At 47.0% G+C, this 13,451-nt stretch overlaps 1 protein-coding gene across 4 annotated transcripts in view; it reads left to right on the plus strand.

The window, feature by feature from the left end:
* Nucleotides 1–13,451, plus strand: part of LOC122936169 (perlwapin-like) — a 72,681-nt gene that overhangs the window by 15,811 nt on the left and 43,419 nt on the right. For 3 of the 4 annotated variants that reach the window (XM_044292237.1, XM_044292240.1, XM_044292238.1), the window contains exons 3-4: nt 5,884–6,030; nt 12,806–12,952. In XM_044292237.1, coding sequence (XP_044148172.1) covers nt 5,884–6,030; nt 12,806–12,952 — 294 coding nt within the window. The remainder of the gene's footprint in view (nt 1–5,883; nt 6,031–12,805; nt 12,953–13,451) is intronic. The other variant, XM_044292239.1, reaches the window with a different exon arrangement.

A 13,451-nucleotide genomic window follows, 5' to 3' on the forward strand; every position in this document is an offset into this window, starting at 1 on the left:
GGGCATCGTCGCGTGCGTAAAAGTCGTCGCCTAAAAAAATAACATTTGACCAAACCCCTCGGATGAACAGCGTTAAAAATATAAAATAAAAACGGTGCCAAAACACCAATTTTTGGGCAAAATTTCCATTTGAATCCTTTTTTCACTGTAATATAATTGCAGTTGCATGCAAGCGTGTGTCTCAGGCCTACAGCGTGTACTGGGCCCACTACTGCCCGTGCCCAGTTGCACCACACATATCTGGTGTCACAGAAGCTTGCACGCATAGTACAACTAATCGGAAAAAAATGACAGGTAGAGGCAGGCCACCCCGCAGGGGCCGTCGTGGTTCTGTGATTTCCTTTGGCCCTAGAATAATGCCCAGTGTTCAGAGGCCACGTACCCTGAACTCGAAAAGTTCTGAGGACATAGTTGACTGGCTAACACAGGACACCCAATCTTCTACAGCTTCCGCTCTGAACCTTGGCGCACCATCCTCCTCCAGCTTAGCTTCGGGCACCTCTCAAGTTACCACTCGCCCGCCTGCCGCCACCACCACCACTACCACCACAGCTGCTTCACTTGATCTGTCAGGAGTTATTTACACAATAGTTGGAAGAAATGAGTGATGCGCAACCATTATTGCCAGAGGATGTAGATAACAGGGATATGTCTCAATCAGGCAGCATTACACACATGGATGTACGGTGTGAAGATGATGATGTTGTACCCGCTGCTGCTTCCTTTGCTGAGTTGTCAGATACAAGTGAAGCGGTTGTTGATGATGATGATGTGTCCGTGGATGTCACGTGGGTGCCCGCTCGAAGAGAAGTAGAACAGGGGGAAAGTTCAGATGGGGAGACAGAGAGGAGGGGGAGACGAGTTGGAAGCTGCCACCATCAGAATGCCGTCCTTGCAAAGCTCAACAGTGTGGCATTTCTTTTGTGTGTCTGCCTCTGATAACAGTGATGCCATTTGCAACCTGTGCCAAAAGAAACTGAGTCGTGGGAAGTCCAACACCCACCTAGGTACAACTGCTTTGCGAAGGCACATGATCTCACATCACAAACGCTTATGGGATCAACACATGATGACGAGTACAAGCAGCACACAAACTCAAAGCCACCGTCCTCCTCCTGGTCCAGCATCTTCAGCCACGTCAACCACTGCTGTCCTCCTTGCCCCCTCTCAACCATCCGCCACTCTGCCTCTCGCTTTGAGCAGTTCCTGCTTATCTGCCCACAGTCAGGTGTCTTTCGGCAGATGATGTTTGAGCGTAAGTAGCCAATGTCACAGAGTCACCCAATTGCCCGGCGTCTGACAGCTGGCTTGTCAAAACTCTTAGCCCGCCAGCTTTTACCATACAAGCTGGTGGAGTCTGAGGCCTTAAAAAATTTTTTTAGCTATAGGGACACCGCAGTGGAAGGTACCCGGCCGAAATTTCTTTTCACAAAAGGCAATCCCCAACCTGTACTCTATTGTGGAAAAGGAAGTCATGGCATGTCTGGCACAGTGTTGGGGCAAGGGTCCATCTGACCACTGATACCTGGTCTGCAAAGCACAGTCAAGGCAGGTATATCACCTACACTGCGCATTGGGTAAACCTGCTGACGGCTGCCAAGCATGGAATGCATGGCTCTGCAGAGGAGTTGGTGACACCGCCACAACTTGCAGACGGGCCTGCTGCCACCTCCTCTACTCCTCTTACTCCATCCTCTTCGCTAACCTCCTCGGCTGAGTCCTCTTCTGCTGCTGCGTCTTGCTCCACATCAACTGCACCCCCCAGCTCCCCAGGGGCTATTCCACATCCCGTATACGACAGTGGGGTTGACTTGCCTGAAAGCATGGAGTCACACCGGTCCAGCACCCCTGTCCGCCCTGAACACACAGGTGGATCAGTGCCTGACTCCGCACCAACTGGAGATCGGCAAAGTGGTGTGTGACAACGGAAGCAATTTGTTGGCGGCATTACATTTGGGCAAGTTGACACATGTGCCGTGCATGGCACATGTGTTGAATTTGATTGTACAACACTTTGTGCTTACTTACAGGACATCCTCAAGCAGGCCAGGAAGGTGTGTGGCCATTTCATGCGTTCCTACACGGCCATGGCGCACTTTTCCGATATTCAGTGGCGAAACAAAATGCCAGTGAGGCGTTTGATTTGCGACAGCCCGACACATTGGAATTCAACACTCCTAATGTTCGACCGCCTGCTCCAACAAGAAAAAGCCGTCAACGAGTATTTGTATGACTGGGGTGCTAGGACAGCCTCTGCGGAGCTGGGTATTTTTTTGCCACATTACTGGACGCTCATGCGTAATGCCTGTAGGCTCATGCGTCCTTTTCAGGAGGTGACAAACCTAGTCAGTCGCACCGCAGGCACCATCAGCGACATCATCCCATTTGTTTTCTTCCTGGAGCGTGCCCTGCGAAGAGTGCTGGATCAGGCCGTAGATGAGCGTGAAGAGGAAGAGTTGTGGTCACCATCACCACTAGAAACAGCCTTATCAGCATCGCTTGCTGGACCTGCGGCAACGCTGGAAGAGGAGTGTGAGGAAGAGGAGTCAGAGGAGGAATGTGGCTTTGAGGAGGAGGAAGACCAACCACAGCAGGCATCCCAGGGTGCTCGTTGTCACCTATCTGGTACCCATGGTGTTGTGTGTGGCTGGGGAAAGAACAGACCTTCAGTGAGATCAGTGAGGACAAGGAACTGGACATGAGTAGCTCGGCATCCAACGTTGTGCAAATGGGGTCTTTCATGCTGTCGTGCCGGTTGAGGGACCCTCGTATAAAAAGGCTGAAGGAGAACGACATGTACTGGGTGGCCACGCTACTAGACCCCCGGTATAAGCAGAAAGTGCCTGAAATGTTACTTAATTGTTGGCTGAATTACTGGAAGTCGAAAAGGATGCAGCAGTTCCAAAACAAGTTAAAAAGTATGCTTTACACAGCGTATAGGGGTGATGTCACAGCACAACGGGAATCTAACAGGGGAAGAGGTGAAAGTAATCCTCCTCCTACCACGACCACGGCGGCAAGGACAGGACGCTTTACAGATGTGTTGTTGATGGAGGACATGCAGAGCTTTTTAAGTCCTACGCATTGCCACAGCCCTTCTGGATCCACCCTCAGAGAACGATTGGACCGACAGGTGGCAGACTACCTCGCCTTAACTGCAGATATCGACACTCTGAGGAACGATGAACCCCTTGACTACTGGGTGTGCAGGCTTGACCTGTGACCTGAGATATCCCAATTTGCAATACAACTTCTGGCCTGCGCCGCTTCAAGTGTCCTGTCAGAAAGGACCTTCAGTGCAGCAGGAGGTATTGTCACTGAGAAGAGAAGTCGCCTCGGTCAGAAAAGTCTAGATTACCTCATCTTTTTTAAGATGAATGAGGGATGGATCCCGAAGCGACTGACAGTGGGCGATACATTTGACTAAAAAAGGACTGATGAGATGAACTGCCTTGGGCTAAAAATGGTCCACACGCTGCTGTATTTTATCTCTGCATGCCGGATGACTTGCGTGACTTCTCCGCCACCAACTAGGATTCAAGCCGCAATGTTTTAGTCACCTTTCTGCCTGGAAAACATCAATTTTTCCGTCCGCTGCTACAGCAGCGGCTGCAACAATACCTAATTTTTCTGGCCTCTGGTGCTGCACTGTGGCTGCAAAAACAAAACAAAAAAAGGCACATACATGTGTCAATTCCCCTTCGTGATCGTTACCTTGTTGTGGTGAAGGGGCTTGCGTATCACAATGAAGTGACCACCTCTATGAGTGTGTTGGCAATGGCAATGTTGGCACACCCCAGATGATAAGGTCGTTGCTTCATTGTGAACAGACCAAAAGTGATCGGCTGGATAATTTTGCATAGAAAAAACATTAATTTTCTTTGTGATCATCTAAGGTGATCATTAAAGCCTACTAGGCCAACAATGGGCCCACACTGCAGAATACTTGTTTTCTGGGTCACTTAACTGTCACTGAACTACCTCAGCACGACCATAGGCTTTGAAAAACCGCCATCGCCTGCAATCTCCCAAACGTGCCCACGAGCACAGTCATCACTACACCAAGATTGACGCATAGAGGTATAAAATTTATGTCAGGAGTGTCTTAACTATTGACAACTCTTTGCAGTTGTCTAAAATCTATTCCATACACGTCCCCTGATAGGGGACATAACAGGGATTAAACTGATAGGAATAGTACTACTTAACACACCACTCCTATCTGGTGGCACAGTACATTGCACGGGGCACGCACAACTTTTCCATCACTATTGTGGCCAGAAAGATTCCCTGTGGGTTTTAAAATTCGCCTGCCTATTGAAGTCTATGGCGGTTCGCCCGTTGAGGAACACTTGCGTAAATTTGCGTTCGCCTTTCGCGAACGGAAACATTTATGTTCGCAACATCTCTACTGATCAGGCGCACTAGAGACAACAAACGCACGGTCCTTTTATATATTGTTCTCTTAACAAATGCATCAACGCCAAGCCAATAAATCTGCGTCTTGCGCGGGGGCCCTAGCCGGCGTCCATACATCAGCCAACAAAACCCTGCTCTGCTGAACACATCAGTCTCCCCCGGCCCACAGCCCAGCGCTTAGCACATGGACCATTCGCCGACGGAGACCTCTGCGCCCAGCAGCTGTGACAGGACATACACGGGAAGATGTCCACTCCAATGGTTTACCCTGACACCGAGAGACATGGTGACAATACACAATATATTAGAAACACATACTAATAAAATTTTCACAACACACCGCAGGACTGGATTTCGCACCGAAGTGACTGAACTCATTCCCGCGCAGCCCGCAAGTAGCAGAACAAGTACAAGGTGTGCACACATCTTCCATGACACCAGCCTGTAAGTGTAAATGTATGAGAAATAGCGTTCTGTAGCGATGTGCTGATGTCAGCGGTACATAACAGTGCGCTTTATAACTCCCTGCCCGCCGCCGCTCTCTTCAAATAAACACTTTCAAAATATGGTAATGAGCCTGTAGGTGCTATGAGGGCGTTGCTTCAGCACCTAGAGGCTCGGTCTACTCACCCTTTGGCACGCCCAGGTCCAGTTGATTGACTGGCAAGTTCTCCTCTTTGTCCAGTAAATCCCGTTCCTGCGCCGTCCCGTTTAGTATTCGGCGCAGAGAGTGAAGGATGTGCTCCTGCTGCCGGCCTAACTCACTGCGCCGGCTACACTCACTGCGCAGGCGCCATCCCATTTAGTATTCGGCACAGTGAGTGACGGACGCGCTCCTACTGCCGGCTTCACTTACTGCGCCTGCGTCGGCTTCACTCACTTTGCAGGCGCTATCCCGTTTAGTATTCGGGATGGCGTAGGCGTGGAATTTACTGGACGAAGAGGAGAACTTGCCAGTCAATTAACTGGACCTGGGCGTGCAATGGGTGAGTAGACCGAACATCTAGGTGCTGAAGCAACGCCCTCATAGCACCTACAGGCTCATTAGCATATTTTGAAAGTGTTTATTTGAAGAGAGCGGCGGCGGGCAGGGAGTTATAAAGCGCGCTGTTATGTACCGCTGACATCAGCCCATCGCTACAGAACGCTATTTCTCATGACAGAAACCCTTTAAGTGCGTTGGCTTGTATGTTAATTCTTATTATGCAAATTTCCACTCAGTGGCTTGAGCCCCGGATGTTCTCAGACCCCAGCAACGCCCCTGGTTATGCCTCTGATCCTTCTGAATGAGACAGTTCTGTCAACACAAGGACAATCTTTCCACCAAGAACAAAGCCGGTCACAGACGGGATCATTCGACCAAAGTGTCTATTACTGATATTTGTCACTTTCTGAATCTGGTTTATAAGAGGCCACATGTAACTTCCTGATACGTTTGTGACACATCAACTTCTTTACTTACAGAGAAACCTGGAAAATGTCCCCTAGATCCATTAGCAAAGTGTCCTCCTAAAATTTCTCCTGATCGGTGCAAATTGGACGATGGCTGTTATGGAAAACTAAAGTGCTGCAGGGTTCGGTGCGCCAGACGATGCATAAAACCCATGGAGGGTAAGTTCATTAGAAACCAAACCCAACAAGTAGATGGAGCTCATTATTAGACAGGATTTGGCACCTGGTGAAGGAATCTGACAGCTGTATGGTTACATGACCAGCTCCACCTGATCTGCCAAAATCTGCTTTACCACAAACACATCTCAGAGGTAAATTCAGCTTCACTGGTGGCAGGCAGCCCGGCAATTATCAGGACTGTATCTGCATCACATGACTGTGAGGACTAACGCAAGGAGCACATTAATGTTCCAAAGTGTGGACCTGTGAGCACTTCATGTGTCATCATATGAGAGCTCCACAAGGTTCTGTGTGCTCCTCTAGAAGGAATGTTTCTACTGCCATTACATACATTTCCATTAGGTACATAGATATTATACAGTACCTGTACTGATCCTGAGTTACATCCTGTATTATACTCCAGAGCTGCACTCACTATTCTGCTGGTGCAGTCCCTGTGTACATACATTACTTATCCTGTACTGATCCTGAGTTACATCCTGTATTATACTCCAGAGCTGCACTCACTATTCTGCTGGTGCAGTCACTGTGTACATACATTACTTATCCTGTACTGATCCTGAGTTACATCCTGTATCATACTCCAGAGCTGCACTCACTATTCTGCTGGTGCAGTCACTGTGTACATACATTACATTACTTATCCTGTACTGATCCTGAGTTACATCCTGTATTATACTCCAGAGCTGCACTCACTATTCTGCTGGTGCAGTCACTGTGTACATACATTACTTATCCTGTACTGATACTGAGTTACATCCTGTAATATACTCCAGAGCTGCACTTACTATTCTGCTGGTGCAGTCACTGTGTACATACATTACTTATCCTGTACTGATCCTGAGTTACATCCTGTATTATACTCCAGAGCTGCACTCACTATTCTGCTGGTGCAGTCCCTGTGTACATACATTACATTACTTATCCTGTACTAATCCTGAGTTATATCCTGTATTATACTCCAGAGCTGCACTCACTATTCTGCTGGTGGAGTCACTGTGTACATACATTACTTATCCTGTACTGATCCTGAGTTACATCCTGTATTATACTCCAGAGCTGCACTCACTATTCTGCTGGTGCAGTCACTGTGTACATACATTACTTATCCTGTACTGATACTGAGTTACATCCTGTATTATACTCCAGAGCTGCACTCACTATTCTGCTGGTGGAGTCACTGTGTACATACATTACATTACTTATCCTGTACTGATACTGAGTTACATCCTGTAATATACTCCAGAGCTGCACTCACTATTCTGCCATTTACTGGATATCTCTCTCATTGATGCCGCTCTTCCAGTCTCTCAGGATTAGAGTTGAGCAAACCCGAACTGTAAAGTTCAGGTTCGCACCGAACTTTAGGGTTTTCGGCACCCGGACCCAAACATTTACGTAAAAGTCTGGGTTCGGGTTCGGTGTTCGGCTATTTTTATGGCGCTTTTTGAAAGGCTGAAAATCAGCCAATCAACAAGCATCATACTACTTGACCCAAGAGGCCGTCACAGCCATGTCTACTATTGGCATGGCTGTGATTGGCCAGAGCACCATGTGACCCAGCCTCTATTTAAGCTGGAGTCACGTAGCGCTGCCCGTCACTCTGCTCGGATTAGTGTAGGGAGAGGCTGCAGCTGCTGTGAGGAGAGATCAGGGAGAAATCTTATCAAGAACTGCTTCTTTATTCAGCGATCTACAGCATATGTGTTTTGTGGGTGCAGTGCACAATTTTTTTAAGCCTGCCCTGAGCCAACTACTACTGAAAACAATCTTTTATTTCTTTAGTTTGTCAATATCAATACATAATCGGCAGCCATTTTATGCAACGATAGTGCTCCAGCACAGGCTATCTGCAAGTCCAGAAATACAGCTTTGGCATACTGGGGTGAAAAACCCCTCTAATATACTGCACATCTGGGATTACACGTCCATAAGTGACTGTCACATTTAGGCCATAAATACGGCTTTTTGGTTACTCTCTAATGATTGTTTCACTGCCTCTGGCTGCACTAAGCACTGAGAATGTTCATCTCCTGTCCTCCTGCAGAGAGCAGACAATTCCCTTACAGCACCCTGTGCATGCGCCAGGCTTTCAGACAACCATTCATTCTCCTTGCACAGCTCAGTATTACACCTCACAGCACATTCATACTCAGGGCTAGCTTCAGCTGCCTGCTGGACAATGGTTCTCAATTTAATAATTTCCACTTTTAAATCTTCCACTTCTCCTTCCAAACTCAGCTTCAGCCGACAGGACTCCTGATATTTATCCGCTATCCACCCAGCAGCAAAAATCAGAGCATACTTGCCTTTCCTTTTGCACCATTTTCTGGTACCGATCAGGTTTGCTACACAATTCTGAGCCTGCACCATGGATCAGTAGATCCCTGCATAGCCTGAAGAATGGCCGCCGTGTCCTTCAACTTTGCAACTTCTTTAAAAATACTTTCCATTGCATAGCTATACAAACACTACAATGGTTGCTACAAAAAATACTCAGCTATCGATCTCTAGGAGTTGTCCCAATACTTTTGGCACAGAACTACAAGCACCTCCTTTCTACACTGTAGTACCCGTATTAATTATGCCAAACAAGTCTACAATTCAGTAACAGCCACAGATATACAAACATAAAGCAGAATCATCAACTGTAGGACGATTTAACCACTTAACTGCCACTAATGCTCACACAATGATCCCTGTATCAGACTGGTCACTGAGCTATAACATAACCGAACACTCCACCGATATCCAGCACAAAACTTATCAAAACAGAATCAAACTGTACATAGAACAAAAATACAAGATAATTATTCTGGACAAAAACAACCAAATCGCTTTCCATAGCAAACTAACCAAGATGGCCGACAAAACCTCATGTCCTCACACACCACACAAAGGAAATTAAAGATGGCCGACAAACCACATGGCTTGACACAAAGGAAATCAAGATAGTGTCTACAAAATCCAGCAATAGAAAATCCAAATTAAACAAAGCAGTTTCTATATTCCCTGTTCCCCACCCCCGAAACCAGAGCAAAATCTCCACTCTGCGGGTGATTTACAGGCTAACAATATAAAAAATACTCTCTAAATGCTGTCTCTGATGTATAAACACTAAAACCAATTGCTGCCTCTATAAACCTCTATAAAATCGCCTCTTACAAAATCACAGTAACATAAAAGTTAAGAAGTTACAACAAAAAAACCCAATACTCTGTGCTGCTCAGCACACACATCACAATCTCTGTACAATCTCTGTACAATCTCTGTACAATCTCTGTACAATCTCTGTACAATCCACACAACAGAAAACACTTACCTTATCCTTACACAAATAGAGCGAAAAATGTTCTTTTAACAAGCAGATATTTTCTCTGACGCAGCAGACAAAACTACAGTTTACATTCCTCTTCCATTTTACCTGCTGTGCCGAGAAAAAACCTGTTGAATCCTTCCAAGCTCGCCATCTGAGGTAGAAATATTTATATTTGAAATCCGCTCTCATCAAACTTTGTGTAAGGAAAGGTAAAAATCCCTCAACCGCAGTCAGAGTCAGGCACGGGTGTTACCATCTTGAATTCTGCTGAGCTCCTCTTCCCCCTGCCCAGTCTGTTTCTTTTAACTACTCACAAAAGGTTTAAAAGGGGCTGGGCCATAACAAGGATGCAGGAAGTGATGACATACAGGAAGTGATGACATACAGGAAGTGATGACATACAGGAAGTGATCACATAGGAAGACAAGACACCATCACATAGAATAACCTAGAGAACCAACACATGTATACAATAATCTACCATTACCACTGGAGATATTTTTATCCATCCTCGCTCAGTGATCAATGCCAGATAAAGTTACTATGATCCTCCTGCAGGTTTATTTACAGGACAGCGTCATTATCTCCAGCGGCTGATCAGGCGCACTAGAGACAACAAACGCACGTTCCTTTCATATATTGTTCTCTAAACAAATGCATCCACGCCAAGCCAATAAATCTGCGTCTTGCGTGGGGGCCCTAGCCGGCGTCCATACATCAGCCAACAAAACACTGCTCTGCTGAACACATCAGTCTCCCCCGGCCCACAGCCCAGTGCTTAGCACATGGACCATTCGCCGACGGAGACCTCTGCGCCCAGCAGCTGTGACAGGACATACACGGGAAGATGTCCACTCCAATGGTTTACCCTGACACTGAGAGACATGGTGACAATACACAATTCATTAGAAACACATACTAATAAAATTTCCACAACACGCCACAGGACAGGATTGTGCACCGAAGTGACTGAACTCATGACCGCGTAGCCCGCAAGTAGCGGATCAGCGGAACAAGTACAAGGTGTGCACACATCTTCCATGACACCAGCCTGTAAGTGTAAATGTAGTTCTTCCCCTCCACTAACAAGCAGCAGACAGTTATCAGGACGGAACTGTTCCTTCCCGATAATTGTACGCAGAGTTGGCGAGGGACATGCAACACGCCAGACCTGCAGGGGATGACGAAATGAGGTCACAGTTATGGGCAATCGAGGGTACTCACTATATTTGCGGAACCCTGGGCAGGCGCGTGGCAGTGAAGGAGAGGTAGACACAGTTCCTCTGGGGCACGCTCTGTAGATAGGGACCAGGCCTGATGGTAGTTGAGGTGCCCTGGATGTTACAGGTATTTTGTGTGCCTGGGGCAAGGTCCCTGGGGTATTCGTGACGCCAGTGCCTTTGGACGGTGGCACGCCGGTTGGTGGTTGGAAAGATGAAGGTACACAAGTATGCAGTGAACCAAACGTAAACTTTACTGGACAATCCAACTTTGTACAGCAGGGAGTAGTACAGTCTTTAGATTATTACAGTTCCACAAAAAGGGGCTTATTCACAATACGGCAGGCAATAGTCATGCAAGTTACACTGAGGGTAAATTCCACAAGCACTCAGCAGCAGGTTGTACTTTTACACTGTCCTTTCTAGAACTCCTACTCTGGCTTGATAACTCCCAAGGCCCGGATGCCTAAAAGGGTGGCTTATATCCTTGGTTACCTCCTTCCTCAGGTATTATACTGCTTGCAATGGTTCCTAAGTTCCTCTGCCTATCAGGGGCACTTGGCTTACCCTGGGACGCCTCCTCCCATCAGGTGGATACTGTCGGTTTCTCCCAGGAGGTTGAATCCTGCAACTGGGGTATCTCTTCAGAGCTAACTTAGGCTCTCTTGTTCTTCAGGCAAGCAGGAGATTCTCAACAGCCTCCTGGACATCACTAGCAGCCTGGGCTATCCAGCTGCATGTCAGGAGCAGGCTTCTTAACCTGTGTCTTCTCAGACTCCTGACTCTGCACACCCTCTCCCTGTCTGGGCCTGGACATTTATACTAGGGGCTCCCTATCTCCCTCTAGTGTCTGGGATGTCTAACTACACCCAACTAGGCCTGCTGCTGCATTAGACAGGGGTACATTGCATATAACAACACATTAAAACATACATTAAATGCAGAATTAAATATGACATTTCTGTTCCTTGTGAGTAGGAGTAACGCGCACACCAATTGACCCTTGTGTAGTGCCCACCCATACCTAGTGGGACACTACAGACACAAAATGCACCTTTACATTTTTATTTTTACAAATTTTATTTCAGCATTAAAGGATTGTTCCAATTTCCAGTTAAAGAAAGTAGTTCCCTATCCACTATTGGATTGGTGAGGGTCCTATGGGTTCTCTAACCCCCCCTCCTCAGAGCACGATAATGGAGGCTCTGTATCCTGTGAAGCCCACCTGAAATGGACAGAGGGGCTGGTCAGAAATGTGCACAATTCCTCTATTCTTTTCTATCGGAGTGCCAGAGGCAGCCGGTTACTGTACACAGCCATCTCCGGAACCTCCATAGAGATAAAACCTGTTATTAAAGGGTTTCTGTCATGAGAAATAACGTTATGTAGCGATGGCTGATGTCAGCGGTACATAACAGTGCGCTTAACAACTCCCTTTATAAAGACTTTTAAAATAAATATGCTAATGAGCCTGTAGGTGCTATGAGGGCGTTGCTTCAGCACCTAGAGGCTCGGTCTACTCACCCTTTGGCACGCCCAGGTCCAGTTGAATGACTGGCGAGTTCTCCTCTTTGTCCAGTAAATCCCACACCTGCGCCGTCCCGTTTAGTATTTGGCGCAGAGAGTGACGGACGCACTCCTACTGCCGTTTAGTGTTCGGGACGGCGTAGGTGCGGAATTTACTGGACGAAGAGGAGAACTTACCAGTCAATTAACTGGACCTGGGCGTGCCAAAGGGTGAGTAGACCGAGCCTCTAGGTGCTGAAGCAACGCCCCCATAGCACCTACAGGCTCATTAGCAGATTTTGAAGGTGTTTATTTGAAGAGAGCGGCGGCGGGCAGGGAGTTATAAAGCGCGCTGTTATGTACCGCTGACATCAGCACATCGCTACAGAACGCTATTTCTCATGACAGAAACCCTTTCAGTGCGTTGGCTTGTATGTTAATTCTTATTATGCAAATTTCCACTCAGTGGGCTTGAGCCCCGGATGTTCTCAGACCCCAGCAACGCCCCTGGTTATGCCTCTGATCCTTCTGAATGGACAGTTCTGTCAACACAAGGACAATCTTTCCACCAAGAACAAAGCCGGTCACAGACGGGATCATTCGACCAAAGTGTTTATTACTGATATTTGTCACTTTTTGAATCTGGTTTATAAGAGGCGACATGTAACTACCTGATACGTTTGTGACACATCAACTTCTTTATTTACAGAGAAACCTGGAAAATGTCCCCTAGATCCATTAGCAAAGTGTCCTCCTAAAATCTCTCCTGATCGGTGCAAATTGGACGATGACTGTTATGGAAAACAAAAGTGCTGCAGGATTCAGTGCACCAGACGATGCATAAAACCCATGGAGGGTAAGTTCATTAGAAACCAAACCCAACAAGTAGATGGAGCTCATTATTAGACAGGATTTGGCCCCTGGTGAAGGAATCTGACAGCTGTATGGTTACATGACCAGCTCCACCTGATCTGCCAAAATCTGCTTTACCACAAACACATCTCAGAGGTAAATTCAGCTTCACTGGTGGCAGGCAGCCCGGCAATTATCAGGACTGTAACTGCATCACATGACTGCGAGGACTAACGCAAGGAGCACATTAATGTTCCAAAGTGTGGACCTGCGAGCACTTCATGTGTCATCATATGAGAGCTCCACAAGGTTCTGTGTGCTCCTCTAGAAGGAATGTTTCTACTGCCATTACATACATTTCTATTAGGTACATAGATATTATACAGTACCTGTACTGATCCTGAGTTACATCCTGTATTATACTCCAGAGCTGCACTCACTATTCTGCTGGTGCAGTCACTGTGTACATACATTACATTACTTATCCTGTACTGATCCTGAGT

Source organism: Bufo gargarizans, chromosome 4 (assembly GCF_014858855.1).
Source record: "Bufo gargarizans isolate SCDJY-AF-19 chromosome 4, ASM1485885v1, whole genome shotgun sequence".
NCBI lineage: Eukaryota > Metazoa > Chordata > Amphibia > Anura > Bufonidae > Bufo > Bufo gargarizans.